Source organism: Copadichromis virginalis, linkage group LG14 (genome assembly GCF_057382275.1).
Source record: "Copadichromis virginalis isolate Kocher_CV1m ecotype Utaka linkage group LG14, C_Virginalis_male_GT1.1, whole genome shotgun sequence".
Classification (NCBI taxonomy): Eukaryota; Metazoa; Chordata; class Actinopteri; order Cichliformes; family Cichlidae; genus Copadichromis; species Copadichromis virginalis.
In genome coordinates this window covers 16695805-16720454 of record NC_140631.1, presented here as the reverse complement: position 1 = coordinate 16720454, position 24650 = coordinate 16695805, and the positions used below count along the sequence as shown (strand labels likewise).

The 24650-nt window shown below is 38.8% G+C and overlaps 2 protein-coding genes and 1 long non-coding RNA gene across 6 annotated transcripts; all 3 read left to right on the top strand.

The window, feature by feature from the left end:
- The first annotated feature begins 746 nt into the window (after nt 1–746).
- LOC146693743 (uncharacterized) lies at nt 747–9644 on the top strand. Of its 2 annotated transcripts, XR_014914798.1 has the most exons (5): nt 747–951; nt 2555–2585; nt 4711–4737; nt 6972–7002; nt 8544–9644. It is a non-coding gene; the product is annotated as an uncharacterized LOC146693743 (long non-coding RNA). The 2 variants fall into 2 exon arrangements; XR_014914799.1 differs by lacking the exons at nt 747–951; nt 2555–2585 and adding an exon at nt 3571–3585.
- A 2801-nt stretch (nt 9645–12445) lies between these two features.
- LOC146693742 (uncharacterized) lies at nt 12446–17339 on the top strand. The gene is made up of 2 exons (XM_085429595.1): nt 12446–17179; nt 17272–17339. The coding sequence occupies exons 1-2, from the start codon at nt 12554–12556 to the stop codon at nt 17278–17280; spliced, it is 4635 nt and encodes a 1544-aa protein (XP_085285721.1). The 5' UTR covers nt 12446–12553; the 3' UTR covers nt 17281–17339.
- A 1017-nt stretch (nt 17340–18356) lies between these two features.
- LOC146693741 (uncharacterized) lies at nt 18357–21735 on the top strand. 3 transcript variants are annotated; one of them, XM_085429592.1, is made up of 3 exons: nt 18357–18890; nt 19098–19208; nt 19295–21735. In XM_085429592.1, exons 1-3 carry the CDS (start codon nt 18862–18864, stop codon nt 19881–19883), a joined length of 729 nt encoding a protein of 242 aa, XP_085285718.1. In that variant the 5' UTR covers nt 18357–18861; the 3' UTR covers nt 19884–21735. The 3 variants fall into 3 exon arrangements, with proteins under 3 accessions (XP_085285718.1, XP_085285720.1, XP_085285719.1); XM_085429594.1 differs by having other exon boundaries at nt 18362–18890; nt 19090–19208; XM_085429593.1 differs by having other exon boundaries at nt 18362–18890; nt 19072–19208.
- Nucleotides 21736–24650: the final 2915 nt, after the last annotated feature.

Sequence of the window (24650 nt, the reverse complement as noted above, 5' to 3'; positions counted from 1 at the left end):
TAACAGCAGGGTGCAAGATGCTAGCAGGCAAGGCATACATGGAACGCCATAACCAAGTGGCCGGCATAGTGTACAGGAACATCTGTGCCGAGTATAACCTAGAAGTCCCGAGGTCAAAATGGGAGATGCCCCCAAGGGTGGTGGAGAATGACCGAGCTAAGATCCTGTGGGACTTCCAGATACAGACGGACAAAATGGTGGTGGCTAACCAACCGGACATAGTGGTGGTAGACAAACAGAAGAAGACAGCCGTAGTGATCGATGTAGCGGTTCCCAATGACAGCAATATCAGGAAGAAGGAACACGAGAAGCTGGAGAAATACCAAGGGCTCAGAGAAGAGCTCGAGAGGATGTGGAGGGTGAAGGTAACGGTGGTCCCCGTGGTAATCGGAGCACTAGGTGCGGTGACTCCCAAGCTAGGCGAGTGGCTCCAGCAGATCCCGGGAAAAACATCGGAGATCTCTGTCCAGAAGAGCGCAGTCCTGGGAACAGCTAAGATACTGCGCAGGACCCTCAAGCTCCCAGGCCTCTGGTAGAGGACCCGAGCTTGAAGGATAAACCGCCCGCAGGGGCGTGCTGGGTGTTTTTATATATATATATATATATATATATATATATATATATATTTGTCTTTAAAACATCTTTGCAGACTGACTGTCCTGGACTGGTTGTTTTGTTTTTTTTTCAGGTCTGGTGAACTCAGCTCTTTGGTGTTGGTGTTCAGGAGTAGAGCCTTCTAATAATATGTATTCAACTTATAGAATTAAAGTTCTGCGAGTTTTTTCTGTAGCAAATAAATATTGTATAGAATATTTAAAATCACCTACATTTTTGATGTTTACAATGCCCATTGTGTGTAATACTGGAATTTCCTACTACCCGTGAACGCCTCATCTGTTACCTGACTGCCGGACATCCGCCTTTCCGCACACTTCGCTGAGTCCGCTCTGGGTGAGTGCTGCTGCTCTGCTTCTCCTCTTCTCTCCTAAATGTTTATAGTCTGTTTGTGCGATTTAACGAGTTCTTTTAGTGATTTATAAAGCCAACCGAGGTATAACTCATATTAGAGTAACACAGTGGTTGCTTTTTCTTAGTGAAACTTTGTCATTTTTGTATGTAAAAGGAGTGTTTGATGAGCTAACAACCCGATGCTAATGCCTAGCGCTCCTTTGAGCCCAGTGTGAAATGAAAATTTGACTGTGAACCACGGTTATTGTGTTGTTTTATTAATTACATTTGGTGTGTTTGTCAGTCTGTTACATAAGGTGCAGTTAGTTCTCTTCACAAATCAGTTGGTTAAAACAGCCTCATTCTTTATGCTGTAAAGTTTTTAACGAACCGCCATCTTAGATTCAGTGTCAGCTGTCGGCAAGATCAAAGGAGCCATTTTACCGCCTCTGACCGAACACGGGAGAAAAAGAGTCACGTGTGTGCAGGTCTTGTGGGTTAATTAAGACAAAGGAGGGGGGGAGAAACTGAGGATTAAACATAGGCTATGTCCCCACTTACACGGGTATTTTTGAAAACGGAGATTTTCCGTTTCTGTTTTAAAAAACAATCCCGTCCACACATAAATGCAGAAATGAAGGAGAACGCTGCTAGGAACATGCCAAAGCAGCAGGTGGCGCTATATTCCTAACCGTGTAGAAATGTTGGCCAATCAGAAGTCTAGAAGCCTCGGTGGGAAATGGTAAACAAAGATGGGGCATAGAAGCAGAACCGAGTCATATCTGTGGGGGGACAGTAACTGTGTGCGCATATGTAAGCATTTAAACACTGCAGAGAGAACAATTAACAGTAACCGTATTGTAGAAATGCATTTCACCGAAACAATAACGTGGCGCACAGTGTGACGTCAAAAAAGGCGCTGCGTTTTCTCCGTTTCCCTGTCCACACATAAATGCAAAAACGGAGTTTTCGAAAATATTCTGGCAAGCGTTTTTAGTTTTTCAGTGACCGAAAACGCCGTTTAAGTGTGGACGAAAGGTGCAAACGCATAGAAAAATCTCCATTTTCAAAAGTACCTGTGTACGTGTGGACATAGCCCAAGAATAATAAGAACTCCTAATATGTAGACTTTAATTTTTAAGAACTGTTTAACAAAGGCTTGTTTGTGCCAACCTAAATCTGCAGCACAGTTTAAATTCTCACTTTGTGGGAAATTAATGAAATAAACAACAGCCCACCTTCACATAAATAAAATATGGCAGTATATTATTATTAGTATGGTACATAGATATTTATTTTAAAACTACAGCATATTTACTATGATACTATGTGCAGTTGGTAATATTTTAGGAAGTAGAATTTGAATGCAGACCACCTCAAATATTAAAGCCTTAAAAATATGCCGTGCAGTTTTTCATGTATGAGTGTTTTGCAATCTTAAATGAGATGTAGACCAAAGAAAACAGAGGAGAGTTGTTGTTTGTATTCCAGCTGTAGTAAACAAAGAAGTTTAGTGAATCTTTTTGACAACAGAGAGTGATGCAGTATTGATGCTGATTTGAGTTTTCTGATCCTGTATTTTTGTTCTTTGTCTTTTGTTACACAGAGTGAAATAAAGCTTGGTTTTGCCTTTGCTGGTAAGTAAACAGTGATTGTAACTGAAGCAATATGAAATTGGGATTGTGTAACCTTTTTTAGCAATTTACATACAATAGTTTGGCTTTTTGTGATATCTTGCCATTTGCTCATGGGCAAAAACACATTTAGGATTTATAAGCAGTAAAGCCCCCCCCCCCCCCCCCCCCCCCCCCCCACTAGATCTCTGAGTGTCCCTAAAAATGTCCCTGAAGTTTAATAGGCCATTTATGTCTAATTTTAAAGGCTTATCAAAGCATTTCTGTAGTAATTATTGTTTTTATTACACATGTTAAGGCCATTTGAGACTCTGCAATTAAATTTTGCCCTCTTTAGACTAAAGTGAGTTCATTTTGTCTGAGGTACAGTGCTGGGAAAAGTCTTTCTTCCTTGCAGATTTATTTTGTTCATGCTTTTTTGTCACATGTTTCAAATCATCTAACAGGGATGATATGAATAAATACAAAAAAGCATTTTAAAGTGATGATTTCACGTATGAAGCAGAGAAAACCAAACCAGAGCTATCTGTTCTAATGTGAGAACATGCTGGTCTCTAATACCCAGCTGTGGAAGCCCTGATACGAAGAACTACCATCAAGCATTTATAGTATCAAGTATTATTTGTGATTGTTGCACGCTTTGAAACTGTGATGTTATCATTTGATCAAGTGTGCAGTGCGAGCAAATCATTGCTTGTGGTATCTGCTGTGTTATGTAATAGCACCAAAGTATTAGAGCTTTACGTTCATGAGGAATTTCTGTGGAATTGCAGATGGATAAAACGACACATCACCTTAATAAAGACAGAAATCTTTAATAAGGTGCAGAAAGAGAAGATGGGGTGTTTATAGTAAAGCTGTTGTAAACAAAGAATTTAACAGATTTTTTTTTCACTACAGATTGTGATGCAGTATTGACTCTGATGCTGATTTCAGTTGTCTGATTCTGTATTTTTGTTCTTTTGTTACAGAGTGAAACAGAACTTCGGTTTTGCCTTTGCTGGTAAGTAAGCAGCAATTGTAACTGCAGTAATATGACATTGTCACTGTGTAACATGTTTAGCAACTTACCTAACGTAGTTTGGTTTTTGTGACATTACCATTTACTGATGGGCAAAAACAAATGGTCAGAATTTATACCTTGTAGCAGCAAAGGCCCCACACATGACCTCTGACTGTCCCTGAAGTTTAACAGGCCATTTGTGTCTGATTTTTATGTTTGAACACAAACAACTGTTTTTATACAGTTGTTCATGTTCTCCGTTTGTTTATGGATTTACCTAGCAGACATAACTATGAACGCATTTTAGGTGAGTTAGTGTAAGTGGTAGCTTAAACACTTAAGAGCACCACAGTTGTTGATTTATATCTTCACTCATATTCTGCTTATGTATTACATTAAAGTCAGACCACTATAGAAGTATTTTTGCCTGAGTGAACAGAAGTGGTAGGTTAAACATTTAAGCAATAATAAAAGACTAAGAGAACCAGAGTTGTGAGTAGGCAATGTTGTGTATGTTAAAGCCTGTGTGTAATTTATGTACACTAAGTTTAAATCAGTTTCTTAATAAGTTGCTTGATACAATGTGTTTGAAAATTATATATAAAAGGGAAATATTGCAAAATACAAAAAGATTCCTGCCAACAGGTACAATGGAAGGACTTTTTATTATAATTTTTAAGAAATTAATTGCAAAAATGGCGTGCCACTGTTGTTACTATAACATGTCAGAATTTACATGTATTTTAGGATTTACATATTCAGATCAGAACTAAAACCTAATGAGGTTTTCCGTTGATTCTAACAGTTGTGGTTTTTCCACACTTTATTAAGCACTGACTTGTGATAGAAAATGATGGAGCTAAAAAGCCATAATCTGTACCAACAAATATTGGTGCCTCTTCTTTTCACTTCTGTAGTATGCATGCCTTTATTACACATGTTATCGCCATGTCAGACTCTGTAACTGAAGTTTGTCCTCTTCAGACTACAGTGAGTTCATAAAGGCTTGAAGAAATTGAGGATTTTACTAGTTATTTCATGTCACAGTAAATTGGATTGTGTGTGAAGAGGTTTAACAGTCTAAGTCATTAAACAGTGATCTGATGTGTTGTTTCCTTTCTCTAGGAGACTGATCTAACTGTCGCAAGTCTGGTAAGTAAAGGTTTTGTCTGCGGTACAGTGCTGAGAAAGGTCTTTCTTCTTTGCAGATTTATTTTGTTTATGCTTTTTTCACATTTCAAATCATCTAACAAGGATGACCTGGATAAATACAAAAAGCAGTTTTAAAGTGATGATTTCATTTTTGAACCAGAACAACCTGGTCTAATGTAAAAACATGTTGGTCTCTAATACCCAGCTGTGGATGCCCTGATAGCAACAATTACCATCAAGCATTTACAGTAACTGGTAATGACTGGTTTACATCACTGGTTGATTTTGGTCCACTACAATTTCAGAATTGTCTTAATTAGATCCAAACAGGGCAGGCAAGAAAAGAAAAAAGTCGTAATTAAGGCCCAATATAGGGTTTTCAAGTCATACCACGTATCTTAATTTCATTAAAGTCCAGACTGATTAGTTTATACCAAGTGTTTTGTTTCATTCATTCAATTGGACTTGCTTGTGTGCTTCAGATCCTAAGTGTGATTAAACTTAAGCCCAGGACCTGATGAGTTGATGGTCCTGAAGTAGTAAAGGAACTCTGGGACATCACAGTAACAGCACCATGTTTGACTTTAATGCTGGTGTTTTTCTCTCACTATAGATGATTCAGTTTAGTGCAGTTCGTCAGCACAGCTGTTGGTTATCATCGAGATATTATTAGGCAACTTGTTTTTGCCTGTTCAGCTACAATATCTGGGAGGGTTTTTGTTTTCTGGGGTCTCCAAATCCTTAGAAATCTCTTTGTAAACTTTTACAGAACTATATGTGTTTGTTTCACATTAGAGCAGCTCACGACTGGCAGTTTAGGGACGATTAAATATTCACATAGGGCAGGGGTCTCAAACTCCACTCTTCAAGGGCCGGTGTCCTGAAGCTTTTCCACGTGTCCCTGTTACAAAACACCTGAATAACATTTGTAGGTCATTAGTGAGAGTATAGAATTTGACTGTGTGCTGAAGTGGCATCCCCTAAGACTACTCAAATTTAAGTAATTAAGTGTTTGGAAAAATGTACTTCTAAAAGTACTTTCATTGCATCATGTTCATTCACTCATGAGCTGCTATAACATGAATCAAATGGCTGAATTACCACCTCAGCATGCAGTCAGGTTCTGTAGAGTTTTGCTAATGACCTACTAATGTTATTCAGGTGTGTTGCAACAGGGACACATAGAAAAGTTTCTGGACACCAGGCCTTAAGGACCAGAGTTTGAGACCACTGGTGGTAGGGCATTGTGGATTTCAAAAGCTTCTTCCCTTAAATCACTGCCTAAAAACTGCTTTTTGTAATTTGTCATAATGACTTGCAAAGTATAGGTGGGATGAAAACATAAACATAAGACATTTTATAGTGGCCTGATATTTTTATCAAGGCTGTTTTTTTGAAAATAATCCTGGCTTAATTTACAAAAGATGAACTGTCTGAAAGTCATGTTTGTTTGTTTAAGAAATGTGGGAATGTCCAGCAAAGATCTTACATGCAACAGCTCAGATACAGCACTCACTTCTGTTCTTTTTATCATGAAATGATCTACAAAGAAATTACCATCATACTAAATTTTGCTAATTAGGCCTTAATATCAGCTATGATAAGTTTATCATAGATTTAGTGTAGTGCTTATTGCTGTGTATCAAACATGCCCCAAATGTGACTGAAATATGTAGAAACTGCTGTGTAGAAACTAGCTGTCTCCAAATTTCTCATTTTGCCAAAATACATACAGAGTGGCTTGAAACTGTCTGCTCTAACCTCAGTGTGTTGGTTTTGTTGGACCATATAATATTTACAGTAAGTTACTGTAGCAGCACGTCTTGGTGTAAGTTTATAGAGTGTTTTTTTTTTTTTATTGTGTTAATAGAATTTGAATGCAGGCCACCTCAAATGTCAAAGCCTACAAACATTCCATACAAGCTATCATTTGTGATTGTTGCCTACTTTTAAATTGTGACATCACCATTTGATAAAGTGTGTAGTAGTAGGTGAAGCAAATCATTGGTTACGATCTCTACTCTCTTATGTAACTGAACCTAAATTTTGGAGCATTACATGACTCAGAAACTTGTGTGGCTTATTGCAAATGGATAAAACTACATATTACCTTTTATGAAGATGATCATCTTTATTAGGGTGCGGAAAAAGAAAACAGAGGAGAGTTGTTGTTGTCTAATGCCGATTGGAGTTGTCTGAGCCTGTATTTTTGTTCTTTGTCTTTTGTTACACAGAGTGAACAGCTCTTTGGCTTTGCCTTTGCTGGTAAGTAGACAGTAATGGTAATGTTTAGTAATTTACTTACAGTAGTTTGGCTATTTGTGTTATCTTGCCATTCACTCATGGGCAAAGACAAATAGTCAGGATTTAGAATCTGTAGCAGCAAAGCCCCCACACAGGACCACTGACTGCCCCAGAAAATGTCAATGAAGTTTAATAGCCCATTAATGTCTGATTTTAATTTTTGATGGCTTATCAAGTCCAAACATAGTTAAATGTCAGAGACATCTTTATGCAGTTGTTTGATTTCTCCTTATGTTTGTGGATTTAAGTGTGAGTATAGGTGGTACCTTAAACACTTAAGAGCACCACAGCTATCGATTTTTATTGTCTCTCTCATTCCACTTATGAATTAGCATGAAGTCAAAACGCTAGAAGTATTTTTCCTGAGTGACTGGCCTGAGTGCAGTTCACACTGCAGGCGAAAGCGCATCAAATCAGATTTTTTTGTCATGTTGGTATCAGTGATGGTATCATGGTATGACAGTGTGAACGGCACAAATCCGATATTTTAGAAAGCGACTGCTGTTTGAATTTCAATTGTCTTAATTAAGGTCCAAAATAGTGTTGTGAAATCATTTCACAGCTCTTGCTGATCATCAAGATGTTTTTAGGCAAATGTGAGAAGGTTTGTGTTCTTTTTGGCCAGTCAATAAATAATTTTGAGTTTAATGGATATAAAGTATTTAAAGCAGGAGGCCTGAAACTCTGCTGTAACCTCAGTGTGCGGGTTTATTTGGACCATATAATATTTACAGTAAGTTACTGTAGCAGCACGTCTTGGTTTGAGTTTATAGACTTAGTTTATTGTTTTAATAGAACGTAAAAATGTCCTTATAACAGTTCCACCATCATTTGTTAAACATTGTCATTCTGTTCACTCCAATAATTTACTGTAGAAGTCTTTAGTATTTAAAGCCCTACATGTACTGTATTTTTGAAATTATAAGGCATAACGTCAATAAACAATTCTGTTTTTAAGGCAGATTAAGCCAAACAAACAGTCAGATAAGTCAAACTTTATTCAAGTCATTCACAACAACTCTCAACACTGTTCAGTTGTAACACATAAAATACAGACCAATACACTCACTTTTTCAGTTCATTCCTCATCTACAAATCCATCAAACTCTTCATGGGTTGATCAGTTTGAAATCTGCTTCATAAGCATGTCTCTTAGCACGTGCCAGGTCCTTGTACACACACCATAATGTTATGTTGAAGCACCGTACGAATTACTCTACGAGGGTCCTGACTATGGTAGCCATAATGCTCTGACAATACATCAAGCAGCGCAGCTTTGTAGCTTACCAAAGTATTACTAAAATATTTGACAGAATTTTGAGCGCTGTGTACCACAGAAATCCCGTTCTAGGTCAGTAAGCATAACCAGAATCGATACACTAGGCACATTGTATGTTTTTGAGAAAATGACAGGGTTTTAGGTGTGCCATATAGTCTGAAGAATATGGTAAATCCAAGCATATTGGAAATACGACTAATTCCAGGCCTTTTGTGTCTTACAGGTGACCTGCTGCAGAAGATCCTCTCTCTCTCTATCATTATAAGCAATTCTGTCTATCCTATCACTCTCCCAACTCTATCTAATTTGACAGCCATTCTATCTTGTATCCCTCTATCTCTACTGCTCTATCTAATTTGAAAGCCATTCTATCTTGTATCCCTCTATCTCTACCGCTCTATCTAATTTGAAAGCCATTCTATCTTGTATCCCTCTATCTCTACCGCTCTATCTAATTTGAAAGCCATTCCATCTTGTATCCCTCTATCTCTACTGCTCTATCTAATTTGAGAATCCAAGTTTTGAGAATCCTTTCAGAATCCAATTTTCAGAAATCCAAGTTACCAGAACTTGATCTATCTGTTACAGAATTCTGAGAGATCTCTGCTCTCACTGCTCTTTCTTTCCTGTCATTAAGCTCTCTCACATTCAGTCATTTTGCTGGAAATTACAAGTTGAATATACAGTAGTAGAATTACAGTACAGTGGAACTTATAGTAGAAACTACTTACACAGCCCTACATTTGTCATTTTAATTTTGCATTACACTTTGGAATTAACACTTCTAGTTTGGCTTACTTTGATCAATTGTATAAAATATCACCTCTTTATAAGTTTACTTGTAATAAGATAATCTGGTTATTTTGTAATACATACATTCAGATAAATAATAAATTAGATCCAGTCTGTTAGTCTGTTTCATTGGCTATAACATTTGACTGCAAGTTTATAGTACTATTATTTAAGGACAAACCCATTTTGTTACTCAGTGTAAGTATTCAGTTAGTATTGTCATCGAGAAGTACCTGAGGACCCAGACTTCCCGTTTCCTGACTGCTGCAGAAAATCCAGCTGAAGAATCCTCATCACCTGTCATCTTATCACCACACCACCACAGCTCCATATATTTGATTTCAATTTTAGATATCTGAAAGATTTACATAAACTCCCCTAAGAGCTAAGACTTTTATTATAGCCTGTTGATTGTTGAGATTTATTCTGCATATCATTTTATAGAAGTTGTAATTATTTACCAGTCTGGTTAAAAAAAATATAAGTAAAATTATACAGTTTCTAAGAGCTACAATAAAACGGACCAAATTGTTTCCAGAGAACTTTGAATTTCCTTTATTTTGAATTTGGAGTACAAATCAGCTTTTTAACATCTATTCATATATTCATAAAAACATTTTACAGTATAATAGTACATTTCTGAGATTTAACAGTAACTTGAGGAGTTGTACGTTTTTCTGTGTTTCAAGGTTCAGTTTTGTTTATATTTGTGTATAACCACATATAAGCTCCAGATTGTACTTCAGCAAAATGCCAAGAAAAGGTCAAAGGTCGCAGTCCCAGAAGCTTAGATGGCAAAAGCAGAAAGAACAGGTGAATGTTTCTCAGAGCAGTGAGCAGGTAAAGGTGTCTGTTTCAGCTTTTCCCAGCACAGAAGTGCAGAGCAGTGTTCAGACAGCCACAGTGTCTTATGCAGATGTGGTAAAGAAAGGTGTTCCCTCAGTGTCTGTCCCAGAGTCTGAAGTTATGCAGGTAATCCAGACTGAACCCCAGCTAACTGTACACAAACAGCATGATGGAGAGACAGCCAAAGTATCTTATGCAGATGTGGTAAAGAGAAGTGTTCCCTCAGTGTCTGTCCCAGAGCCTGAAGTTATGCAGGTAATCCAGACTGAACCCCAGCTAACTGTACACAAACAGCATGATGGACAAGCTCCAGGACAGTCTCATGTACAGGTTACAAACAGTGAAAGTCCACGAGTGAGTAGCGTCTGTGCTTCCCGAAGCCAGGCCGCTCCTAGGTATGGAAAGTACCGGAATCAGCAATGCATGGCTAACAGCTTGGTTTTCCTGTCATTCTTACATGAGGATGAATTTATTACCAGAGCAGATCTAAACCGTGTGTTGGACAAAGGCCATGCTGTCTATTCAGATGCCAGACTGAGGTTTGTGAACAGTGTGTTTCTAGCCTGCGATGAACTTCCCTCAGTGGTCATCAGCCGCACACACGAGTATCAAGTCGACATGTCTCAGTTTGCTCATTACGGCACATTTGATGGTACAGATCACTTTCCGAGCCTTGAACAGGGATTACAGTGTTTGGCTTCAGACGTTCGCTATGCTTTGCTAGTCATGGGAGGAACAGTCATCGCTGTTAGCAGGCTGAATTCAGGTGAATATGCATATTTTGACCCTCACCCACGTAAGTCTACTGGTATGCCATTGTCGCTAAGTGTAAGTGGTGGAACTGCAGTTATGTTGAAATTCACACGTCTTAATGACATGATTGACAGGATCAAACGTTTGTACAGAATGTTTAGCATCGCACCAAGCTGCACTTATGAGCTACAGCCCATCGAGTTTCACAGTGAAAACGCTGCTGACCAAAGAGATGCTAATCAAACCACCGAATACAGACAAACAGCTACAAGTGCACCAGCACCAGCTTTAAATGAACGTGTTCATGAATTAAACTCTGAAATATACACTGAGCAGACACGGAAACCTGTGACCAAAGATTTAACCAGTGAAGTAATGTCATCCAGAGTTGTTTCTTCAAATGAGACAGCTGCTCCCAGAAAAAACCATCATCCTTCTGATTATTTTGAAAAGGAAACCTCTGCATCCTCTGTGAGAGAAACTCAGGTAACACCAGATTCTATTCCTCAGAATGATTCAAACAGTGCCTCCAGTTCAACTAAGATAACAGAGGAACTCTCAGATAAACTGCTGAAATATAGTAAACATGAAAGGCAAAAAATGAGGAGAAGATTATTGACCCAACAAAAGCTACCACAGAGAAAGGAAAATCAGAAGACGAAAGAAAGGCAGATGTACAGGTTTGATGAAAGCTTCAAGACAAAGAAAAAAAACTCAGCTCGGAAGTCTGATGATCCTGATCACAGACAGAAAAGGATTCTGTACAGAAATGAACTGTATAAATTAAATGCTACCTATAAGGAGAAAAAGAAAGAACATTTGAGAAAGATGTATAGAGAAAGTGCTGAAATTAGAGATAGAAAAAGAGAACGTGTCATAAGGACATATAAAGACAATCCCCTATTCAGAGATAAGCAGAAGGAACGTGTAACAAGAACATATAGAGAGTCTCCCATATTCAGAGATAAGCAGAAGGAACGTATAACAAGAAAATATAGAGAGTCTTCCATATTCAGAGATAAGCAGAAGGAACGTATAACAAGAAAATATAGAGAGTCTCCCATATTCAGAGATAAGCAGAAGGAACGTATAACAAGAAAATATAGAGAGTCTTCCATATTCAGAGATAAGCAGAAGGAACGTGTAACAAGAACATATAGAGAGTCTCCCATATTCAGAGAAAAGCAGAAGGAACGTGTAACAAGAACATATAGAGAGTCTCCCATATTCAGAGATAAGCAGAAGGAGCGTATAAGAAGAATATACAGAACTTGTGCTGGATTCAGAGAAAAACATAAAGCTTACATGAGGTCATATGTATATAACCTATATAAAGAAAGCGAAGAATTTAAAAAGAAAAAACGATTTTACATGACTAAGCGGTATGGAGAAGAGAAACAATTTCAGCAACAACACAAGGACAATATGAGAGAACGAATGAGAGTAAAATATTGGAACAGTTTTTCTTTCAGACAGATGCATAATATCAGATGTGCAATGAATATAAAACGGAAATATCGCCAGATGCATCGACCAGCTGAGACTTTACAGAGTCATCCAGAGAACACTTTAATGAATGAGGCCATATCTCGTTTCAGATCAAACATTAAGTCAGCACCATCTTATGTTTGTACTGTTTGTCTAAAAGCTTCTTTTCCTAATCAGGTGAAAATCTGCAAAAGACAAAATTACTCAAAACACCAGACTGTAGCTCATCAGTGTCTAACTGGTAAATATGTTCATGTGTGTGATGAAGCATGTCATGATCACTGCAGCTTTCCTGTTGAGAGAAAAAAAGAGTATATCTGTCACACGTGTCACAGTTCCCTCAAAAGTGGATGCATGCCCAGGCTTGCTGCTGTTAATGGTTTAGAACTGCAGGATATTCCAGCTGAACTTTGTGATCTCAACATTCTGGAGAGACATCTGATTGCCAAATGCATACCATTTGCTAAGATTATTCCTCTTCCAAAGGGGAGACAGAGACTCATACGTGGTAATGTGGTGTGTGTACCATCTGAGGTCCAACAAACAGTTGACTCTTTACCGAGGATCAGAAGCCAATCACAGATCATGAGGGTGAAATTGAAAAGACGACTGTGCTACAAAGGCCATCAGCTGTTCCAGACTGTCACCTGGTCTAAACTCATTCAAGCTCTGCGTAAACTGAAACAAATTCATCCACAGTACACAGATATTATTATCAGAGATGATGCATTGCTTTGTGATCCAACGTTACCTGATGATGACAGCAGTGATGAAGCCAGCATGGCAAGTGATGATTATAATGAAGCAGATTTAATGGAAATTGACAACTATGAAAAAGATGCCCTTTTGTGTGAAAGTGAGTCTCAAAGTGACCAAGATATTAATATGCAATCCTGTGATGAACAACCAGAGGAACAAAATCCAGATGAACCAGAAAGTGATTTGAACAATGGAGGTTTTGCTCTAGAAAGTTGTCTGCAGCCTGTTGACATTTCAGAAGAGATTCTCTGTTTCACTGATAACACATATTGTGTGGCTCCTGCAGAAAGAAACAATCCTGTTAGCTTCTTCAGAACTCCTCATTTGGAAGCCATGGCATTTCCTGTGCAGTTTCCTACTGGTCAGAATACACTGGATGAAAAGAGACGTCTCAAGCTCACACCGAGTGCTTACTTCAAGTCAAGGCTTTTCAACATTGATGCAAGATTTGCTAAAGACACAAATTACCTGTTTTTCTCACAGTTTGTCACTGAAATACACTTGGCTAATTCCAGCATGACAATACAGCTAAGGAAAGGTAAAACTATGACGAAAGATGGACGCAAAATCACATCAGGAATGTTACAAAGTAAGACAGAAGTAGAGAAGCTGGTAAGAAATAAAGATGCAATCAGATTTATGCAGCCACTCAGAGGAACTCCAGCTTACTGGCAGAAAACTACCAGAGATCTATTCAGCATGGTTCGCCAAATAGGAACACCTCAGTTCTTTGTCACTTTCTCTGCTGCTGAGATGAGATGGCCTGAAGTGATTCAAGCAATAAAGAGACAGCAAGGTGAAGAGGTTGATTTTGAAGCCCTGGACTGGTCAGAAAAGTGTGAAATTCTAAGATCAAATCCAGTAACCACCATGCGAATGTTTGATAAACGTGTTGAGGCTTTGTTCAGAGATTTGCTTTTTTCTCCTGCACAGCCCCTTGGTGAGATCATTGATTACTTTTACAGAGTTGAGTTCCAGCACAGAGGTAGTCCACATATACACATGTTGCTGTGGATTCGAGAAAAGGTAGAAGCAGATGTGGATGATGACCAAACTGTCTGTGACTTTGTGGACAGATACATCTCAGCTCAACTCCCTGATCCAGAAAAACAACCTGAACTGCACAAAAAAGTCACTGAGCTACAAAAGCACAGCAAAAACCACACAAAGACATGCTTTAAGAGTGTGAACTCTGGTTGTAGATTTGGGTTTCCCAAACCACCAGCCACAAGAACAATGATTGTGAGACAGGATGAGGATTCAGACACTGAAGCTGCAAAAGCCAAACTCAGACCTTTGTTGAACCTGCTGAAGGAACCTGAAGCTGCTTCCCTCACCATAGAGCAGATTCTGTCACGATGCAACTTAACAATGAATGAGTATGAACAATGCCTCCAAGACATAAACAAGAAAACAGCTCTGATTCTGAAACGTGACCCAAATGAGTGTTGGATCAACAATTACAACCCAGACCTGCTTGAAGCCTGGAACTCTAATTTAGATGTCTCATTCATTTTGAATGCCTATTCATGTATAGAATACCTCTGTAAATATATAACAAAGAAAGAATCTGGCCTCTCTGAATACCTGAAGACAGTTATTGACAACTCTGATAAGAACACCGTCAATGAATGTGATGAAATGAGAGCTGTGATGCAGGCTTACTCAAAAAAGAGAGAAATCAGCGCACAGGAGTGTGTGACTCGAGTCTGTGGCCTAAAAATGAAAAAATGTTCCCGCAGTGTTGTATTTGTACCAACAGATGATAACCCAGTAAAAATGAGTCGGCCCATGAGCTTCCTGGAAAGCACAACACACGACAGTTGTAATATTTGGATGACAAGTTTGAGTGATAAATACAAATGCAGACCTGAGACCCCAGAATATGAGGAAATGTCACTGGCTGATTTTGCTGCCTTGTGCAGGTTGGTGAGTGGTCCAAATGAAGGAAAAGATGTGCTTCCTCTTCTAAACCAGCTTGGATTTGTACAAAGGCGAAAGAATGATAAACCAGCTATAATCAGGTATTACCACTGTTCACAGGAAAAAGATCCTGAGCAATATTATGGTCGACTGTTGAGACTTTACCTTCCACACAGATCAGAGCAGGAACTGAAACCACAAGGGTTCCAAACCTATCAGTCCTTCTACAACTCAGGTTTTGTACGACTTCCATGTTCAGACCACAGTGAGTCTGTGAAAAGGGTTGTGAAAAGAAATAAAGACAAGTATGAGAAGAACTCTGAGGATATTGAGAGTGCACTGGAAGAGTTTGAACAAAATAGGGATGTTGTGATTGATGAATGGTGTAATCTTGCTCCTGAATCTGAAGTTGTGAGGCTGCAATGTGATGAGAATCTTCCTGAGAGACATTCTGATGATGAGAACGAACAGGAGAATGTTCCCGACTACAGTCGTCAGTCTGATGCTGTAACAAAGATCAGAGCCGTCAGAGAACAACCTGCAGTAGATCCAGCCGTGGTACGTGTAATGTATCAGAATCTGAACCAGAAGCAGGCCTGCGTGTTCTATGCCATAAGAGACTGGTGTATTCAGCGAATTTGTGGTTTGAACCCAGATCCATTTTTCTTCTATATCAACGGTGGTGCAGGAACTGGAAAGTCACATCTGATTAAGTGTATTCATTCTGAAGCATCAAAGATCCTGAGCAGACTGCCTGCTAATGCAGAAGAAGCTGACATATCAAATCCAACTGTTTTACTGACTTCATTTACCGGTACAGCAGCTTTTTCTATCAGTGGCTCTACGTTACATTCTCTACTGAAACTACCCAGGAGTCTGAAACCACCCATTCAAGGACTTGGTAACCAACTGGATGAAGTCAGATCTGAGCTGATGAATGCTGAAATTATTGTTATTGATGAGATTTCAATGGTTTCAAAACCCCTTTTTGCCTATGTGGATGCAAGACTGAAACAAATCAAAGGCACTCAGAGACCTTTTGGTGGAATGTCAGTTTTAGCTGTTGGAGATTTTTACCAGCTGCCACCAGTGCGACAGTCTAAACCTCTCTGTGTTTACGATCCAGAACAGATTGACCTATGGCAGGAACATTTTCAGATGATCACTCTAACCGAGATCATGCGTCAGAAAGATGATGTGGCCTTTGCAGAGATGCTGAACAGGATTAGAGTCAAAGAAAAGACAGATGAGCTTTCTCAGTGCGACAGAGATTTGCTGTCACAGGCTGTGACTGCACCAGAAGAATGTCCAACTGAGGTCTTACACATTTATGCCACCAACAAGAATGTGGAATCCCACAACACAGATACCCTGAAGAAGCTTCATTCAAACATCATAATCATCAATGCAGACGATTTCCAGAAGGATAAATGTACAGGCAGAATGGAACGAAGAGACAAACCATTTACAGGTGGGCGAAATGATTTACCTGACACTCTGAATGTTGCTGAAGGAGCTCGAGTCATGCTGACCAGAAACTTGGACACACTAAACGGTTTAGTCAACGGTGCTTTTGGTATACTGGTAAAGGTGGTGAGATCTGAAAATGATGGACACATAATTAAACTGGGGCTCAGGATGGACAACCGGCAGCCTATGAGACACAACCGCAGTGCTAATGCAGCATCTGATGATCTTGTTTACATTGAGAGAGCAGAGGAGAGTCTGAAGTTTAAAGGAGCGGTACGCAGACAGTTTCCTGTAAAGCTAGCATTCGCTTGCACAATTCACAAAACTCAGGGTCTTACAACACAGACAGCTGTAGTTTCAATGAAGAACATTTTTGAACCAGGTATGGCTTACGTTGCTCTCAGCAGGGTGACGTCTCTCAGTGGACTCTATTTGCAGGACTTGGATGAGAAAAAGATTTACGCCAATCCCGAGGTAACTGCAGCGCTCCAAACCATGAGACAAGCCAGTGTTGAGGAAATGATGCCTCTTCTTCAGGTCAGAGAAACAGCCAGCAGACTTGACACTCTTACACTGATCCATCACAATACGGAGGGTTTGCCATCTCACATCAGTGACATCAAGAGTCATCATGAAATGTGTTTAGCAGATGTTTTGTGTCTCACTGAGTCTCACCTTCAAGGCTCCTTTGTTGCAGACAGTCTTCATTTGGACGGCTACACCATGTTTAAACGCAACAGACATGTGTCCTACACAAACTTTCCTCACATGGCCAGCAGAAGTGGTGGGGGAGTTGTTGTGTATTTGAGGAATCATTTTCAGGTTCAGGTAAAACAGTATCTGCATAATGTCACTGATCTTGAGTTTTTAGTGTTGAAGGTTCAGGCTCCATTCCCTGCGCTCATTGCTGTTGTGTACAGACCCCCTGACTACAGTTTGACACCATTCATGCAAAACCTGGTAAGTCTTTTAGATTCACTTGAAATCATGGACTATCACCCAATCATTGTGTGTGGAGATTTTAATGAAAACCAGTTGCAGAGTGGAAGAAAACAGATTCTGGAGCAGTTTCAGTCGAGAGGGTATTCACAGCTGATCACTTCTGCCACTACAGACAAGAACACCCTGCTTGACCTCATTTTTATTTCTCAGCCACAGAAATGTCTGTATTCAGGTGTTCTGAGATCATATTACAGTTACCACAACCCTGTCTTTTGTGTCCTGTCCTCGAGCCAATCATGAAGTCGTCTGGTGAGTTTTGAAACAATTACAGATCATGTTTGTTACAGAGTTTACTGATTGTAGAGCATGAAAAAGATTTTTCATTGAAAAGAGGGTCTTCCCTACTCTGTCTGTCAGAAGACCCTTTCTTATTGCAATGTTATTAATCATTTCACCAAATCATTGCTGAACTTCATGCAGAGCAGAGAACATCTGCTATCATGCACCTCTGATCTGAAATGTGCTGCAACATTTGATAAACCAACATCATGTTTTAAATGACTAAATCTTTTTACTATGACGTATGTAGCTCAACAAACGAGATCTTCCCCTCCAAGGGCTTTAAAATATGAAATAGTAAATAAATAAATCCCAGATAAATGCAGGTATTTATTATGGGTCACATGAATAAATACAGACAATTATATTTTCTTGATTATAGTAGATTTTGTAGAATCAAAAGTTTTTGTGATGAATGAGTTTTTGCTTATCATGTTTTACAGGTAAAAAATGTCAAAAGTTTTAAACTATCTTTAGGCTACCAGAGATGTCTATAATGATACATTATGTAGAGAAAAACATTAGTACAGCTTACAGAATGTGTATAAAAACTGATGTAGAAGTAAATGGATAGTTTTCTGAAAGTTCCCGACAACAGTTTAACACCACCCACCCAGCTCAGCCCCCAAGTGTCTATGTAATGCTGGTATGGTGTGTGAGTTTGACTTGGCCTTTATCTGGGTGGGTTTGGGTTTGGGTGGATAAAGGCCAAGTCAGAATTCTCTGAGCAGCTGGAAAAAGCTGCAAATAAACAAAGATATCAGAAAGTGTGGGCTTTAGGTGTAGCCCCCGCTTTCTGATGCACTAATTAAACTTAGTAACTGACACCCCATACCAGCATTACATAGACACTTGGGGGCTGAGCTGGGTGGGTGGTGTTATAAGCACGTGTTTTGTTAGATATATTTTTTCAGAAACGGCACAGTCTCCTTTGTGGCAAAACCTTCAAACTTCACCATCCTCAGCTGAAACAACAACATCTTAACACCATCTTCATGAACTGCTGAGCCAAACCTGATCCATCAGTGCTGGACTGCACAGATAACTACATGCCACAAGGAGACTGCTGTGTTATGAACTGCCATACCAGTGTGTCTTCAATGGAGAAGATGACACACCCATCACCTGACCTCCTGCCTGATCTGGAGACCATCATCATGCTGCCACACTACAACCTCTGAGACCATCAATGATGACTCATACTGAGGAAACTGTATTTCCTGTCAGAGATGCTCAGTGATCCTCAGAGCAGAGAGAGGTATGATTCTTTATCTTTGATAAAAAATGTCAGTGTTTTTAATTCAATTAATTAATTAAAATCTTGTTTATTGCATAAATAATTCCACACTCAAATGATTATACTTGTTGACACTTTTTGAGTTTTAATTGACATTATGGATTACAAATCTATGCTTTTTCTACTCTGTCTCTCTGTGCAGGTATTGCTGTCTTCTGAGTTCTTCAGTGTCCCAACTGAGACATTCAAACCTCATTGCAGAGCTCATGTCTTTCCTCACCATCATGCGAGTGTGAGATTGCTCTGGATTCTGGTTATGTGGCCCACAGCACCTATAAGGTATTTCAATATTGTTCATTGTATAACTTATTTGTAGTTTTTAGGCCTTAACACAAATAAAATGTTCCTTTTTCTGTATTTTTTAGAACAAGCTCGTCCAGTGTGCCTGCATTCCAGCTTCACAGAAAAGAACATCAGACACCAGCGAGGGAGGATAAGAAAGACAGACACAACAACATTGTCATCCCCTATGTAGCCGGTGTATCAGAAAAACTCAGGAGAGTTTTCTCCAAATACGACATCCCAGTGTACTTCAGACCCAGTAACACACTCAGACAGAAACTGGTTCACCCGAAAGACAAAACTCCTAAACACAAACTTAACAATGTGGTGTACGCTGTACAGTGCAGCGAGGAATGCCCAGACTTCTACATCGGAGAGACCAAACAGCCACTTCACCAGCGCATGGCACAACATAGAAGAGCCACCTCCACAGGACAAGACTCAGCAGTTCATCTGCATCTAAAGGACAAAGGTCACTCTTTGAGGATGCCAATGTTCACATTTTGGACAGATGGAGGAGTGAAAGAAGCCATTTACGTCCACTGTGAGCGACCATCTTTGAACAGAGGCGGTGGTTTACGACACCAACTGTCTGCCATCTATAATCCAGTTTTGAGTTCCCTCTCCAGACACCGTAACGTCCACTCACATCCTGGGAGTGGGCGTGGGTGATTTCCTGACCTCAGGAAATCACATGATAGGGTGGGGCCAGGTTTCACAATGAGCTCACCCGAAACCCTGGCTGATTGGGACCCACACCCACTTTCACACCTTGGCTCATGTGATTAGGTAGAGGATCATCAGGGGGTTCTTTGTCCCTCTTTGGGGGGAAACTCCCACTGGGTTTAAATCTGGGACTCTCCACCATTGACCCTTAGAACTGAAGAAGCTTCTCGGATGAGAGGTGAAACGTCTTCAAGGAACTCAAAGAAGTCCAGACGCTTTTCTTTCCAAGCTCCTTAGACTTCACTTGTGTTAATTACATTTTATTTGTTGTTGTTTTCTTTTAGATTTATATGCAGTGATTGGATGTGGTGGAGCTTTGTTAACCGTGTGGAAAACATCTGTTTGTGATGATATTTACAATGAGGCTTTAAGGTGACAGTTTCCATGTAATTTCAATCCTTTTACTAAGCAAAAACATGTTTGCAATTAACATGTTTTTTCAGTTTTGTCTTTTGGATTTATGGTTAACATTCCTCTGTGACAGCAAATACTAAACTGGTCCAAGTAACCAGCATATCATTGGTCAAAGGCAAAAAGGACCACATGTCACACTAGCAATGAATTTTTGACTGTGTTTGTGTTAGTATAGAGTAGGTCTAACAGTGGTTTTCCACATCTGCTCTAATATATATAGATAATGGGTCAGACATATAAAGTCATTTTGAAAAGTTCATAAAGGTCATTTATATGTGTTCCTCTTTATCATTTTATATCAGGTCACACAGCTGACTTGAGTTTTGATCAGAGTAGAACCATAACATTCATGCTAATGGTTCTACTGTTTACAGTTACTTTATGATGGATTTCACCCTGGTCACAGCACTATGTGAAAAGCTGTTAGAGGTAAAGTTAAGCCAATTAATACATCATCATAAGTCACTCTCTAACGCGGGGCAGTGATTATTATTCACTGTAATTTATTCCACAACAATGTTCTTTATTTGATTCTTTAAATATGCACATCGATTGTTTAGCTCTGTGACTCTCCACACCTGAAATATATCACAATGTGGACTTCATTTCGACAGTATTTTGTAGATTGGTACCATATTTATCATCGAATCATCTTGTGCACTTATTAACTAAATGTTGTTTGTTTGTTTTTTTTGTTTGTTTGTTTGGGGGTTGTTGTTGCCATTTTTACCTTTCACCAACTGTGTAAATTCTGCAATTTTACCTTGGTTTTGTTTCACATCAGTTTATCTGCTGGCTGGTATTCCTGTCTTCCTTCTCTCACCCCAACCGGTCGCAGCAGATGGCCGCCCCTCCCTGAGCCTGGTTCTGCTGGAGGTTTCTTCCTGTTAATAGGGAGTTTTTCCTTCCCACTGTCGCCAAAGTGCTTGCTCATAGGGGGTCATATGTCATATGATTGTTGGGTTTTTCTCTGTATCTATGAAGCGCCTTAAGGTGACTTTTGTTGTGATTTGGTGCTATATAAATTGAATTGAATTGGTTTTCTTTCTTTTCTAATGTTTCTGGTCATTTTTCACAGTTAAACAAGTAACTTTGAGGTTACGTCATCGTTTTCAGCTTTTATCTGTATACATTTTTTTCCTAATAATTACATTTCTGCAAAATTATAGCAGTTCTGGTAAGTTGTAATATTTCTGCCAAGTTATTAATTTTTGACTAAATTATTACATTTCTGCTAAGTTGTAGCTTCTGGTAAATTACAACATTTCTGCTGAATTGTTATGTTTCTTCTAAGTTATTGCATTTCTGCTAAGTTATTACATTTTTGCTAACTTGATGTTGTTCTGCAAAGTTATTAAAATTTCAACAACTTTTTAAACACTGACTTTGATTTCTTCAGCTTCTTCAGCTATTTTCAAGTATTTTCAGCAGACAGCTTCAGCTTTACAGTTTCCTCTAAGTGATTGCAGTTCTGCTAAGTTATTACATTTTAGAAAAGTTCTTTTGCTTCTGCAAAGTTTTTACAATTTCTGCAACTTTTCAGCTTTTTCAGCTACTTTTTGCATACAGCTTCAGCTTTAAGCATCCACACTGCATTTTCGCAGGAAATGCAAATTTTTCTAGTTATTATTATTATTATTATTATATTTTATTCTGTATTCCGTACGTTTTTTGTAATCCTACTCCTTCAAAACCGTTCAACTTAGAAAAACCATTCCAACACCGTTAGATTCCTATTCTTTTGGACAACACTGCTTCCATTTTTCATATTTTTAACATTTATATTTTTAATTTTATTCAACTTTATTCAACAAAAATTTATAATGTATTTCAATGGGGAGACCCTTCAAATCCTCATTCAACTTACTCATTTTTAAACTCTTACTACTTCCACATACATTGACATAGAGCCACCATTCAAACTTTAAAACGAAGACAAGACATTCAACTATTCAACTTGCATTTATCTTTTCAATATCTATTATACTTTTTCTTCAGTTCCAGTTTAAGTTTCATGATGTTTTTTCACCCGTTTCAGAGTTTATAATGGGTGTGTATGGGACGGAATGTTGGGGCTAGAGTGAGACAGCTCAACTGCTAGAGTGAGAGGAGCAAAAAAATTAATCTTAAAATCTTTTTTAAAACTGCTGCTGTGTCCACAGCGTTTGCTCTACAGGTATGATTTTACCCTCAAAACGTAGCCATGGCTGTCCTCTTTCATCCAATGTGTTTACTATTGTACTAGGTGTTATGGTTCTTTCATAAATGTCACCAATGCACAGCCTCCTCCCTCCAACTCTTCCATAGACTCTAATGTTAAAATGGCTCAGAAGGTTCGTTTGAAAATCAGAAGAGCATGGTGTCTTTCCACTGTCACCACGTCCATATAATAAACTCCACAGGCATGAAAACTGAGAATTCGGTAGACTAGAAGCTGCTGTCGCTCACGGTGAAAGAATTTTGTCAATACGACTTGTACTTTTAATTTGGGAACGATTTGTTTCGGCCTGACTTTTCTGTTCATTTTAAGCAGCAAAAGTGAGGCGCATGTCTGTGTCGTGTGTATGGAGCCATTGGGTGCAGTCACTATAGCAACCAGGCTCACACCTGCCTGCTTAACGAGCTCTGCCTGCCACTGTACCAAGATTCATCTTAAACACTTCTCTTTCAACTGCTGCTGTGTCCACAGTGTTACAGCCATCATTTTACCCTCAAATTGTCGCCATTATTGTTCTCTTTCCAACACCGTGTCTTTCAAAGCTCAGGCATTTAAACTTTTTAAACTGTGTGGATCAAAGTGGAGGGATCACATTTGAGTCATTCAGTGATTCAAAGAATATGACCTTTTAATATTCATTCAGATGTTTTCTGACTCTAAATGTTCTTTTCTCATTTCTTAGGTTTTTCTAATTTACAATTAAAACATTTTCAGTTTTTTTCCAACTCCTTCTTCTGTGTAACCTTCAGCTTTTAGCAGTTCAGCACCTTTGTTTTCAGGTTAAATTCGGGGGTTTTTTTGTTTTTTTTTTTAATCTCATTCAATATTTTTAACTCAAAATTCAGCAATTAATTCATTTCAGTGCATACATTCAGATTCAAGCATTCACACTGCAGTTTCTTCAGAAAATGCACTTTCTAGTTATTATATTTTATTCTGTATTCCGTACGTTTTTTGTAATCCTACTCCTTCAAAACCGTTCAACTTAGAAAAACCATTCCAACACCGTTAGATTCCTATTCTTTTGGACAACACTGCTTCCATTTTTCATATTTTTAACATTTATATTTTTAATTTTATTCAACTTTATTCAACAAAAATTTATAATGTATTTCAATGGGGAGACCCTTCAAATCCTCATTCAACTTACTCATTTTTAAACTCTTACTACTTCCACATACATTGACATAGAGCCACCATTCAAACTTTAAAACGAAGACAAGACATTCAACTATTCAACTTGCATTTATCTTTTCAATATCTATTATACTTTTTCTTCAGTTCCAGTTTAAGTTTCATGATGTTTTTTCACCCGTTTCAGAGTTTATAATGGGTGTGTATGGGACGGAATGTTGGGGCTAGAGTGAGGCAGCTCAACTGCTAGAGTGAGAGGAGCAAAAAAAATAATCTTAAAATCTTTTTTAAAACTGCTGCTGTGTCCGCAGCGTTTGCTCTACAGGTATGATTTTACCCTCAAAACGTAGCCATGGCTGTCCTCTTTCATCCAATGTGTTTACTATTGTACTAGGTGTTATGGTTCTTTCATAAATGTCACCAATGCACAGCCTCCTCCCTCCAACTCTTCCATAGACTCTAATGTTAAAATGGCTCAGAAGGTTCGTTTGAAAATCAGAAGAGCATGGTGTCTTTCCACTGTCACCACATCCATATAATAAACTCCACAGACATGAAAACTGAGAATTTGGTAGACTAGACATTGCTGTCGCTCACAGTGAAAGAATTTTGTCAATACGACTTTTACTTTTCATTTGGGAACGATTTGTTTCGGCCTGACTTTTCTGTTCATTTTAAGCAGCAAAAGTGAGGCGCATGTCTGTGTCCGTGTGTATGGAGCCATTGGGTGCGGTCACTATAGCAACCAGGCTCACACCTGCCTGCTTAACGAGCTCTCTCTGCCACTCTGCCAAGATTCATCTTAAACACTTCTCTTTCAACTGCTGCTGTGTCCACAGTGTCACAGCCATCATTTTACCCTCAAAACGTCGCCATCGTTGTTCTTTTTCCAACATCTTGTCTTTCAAAGCTCAGAGATGTAAACTTTTTAAACTGTGTGGGTCCAA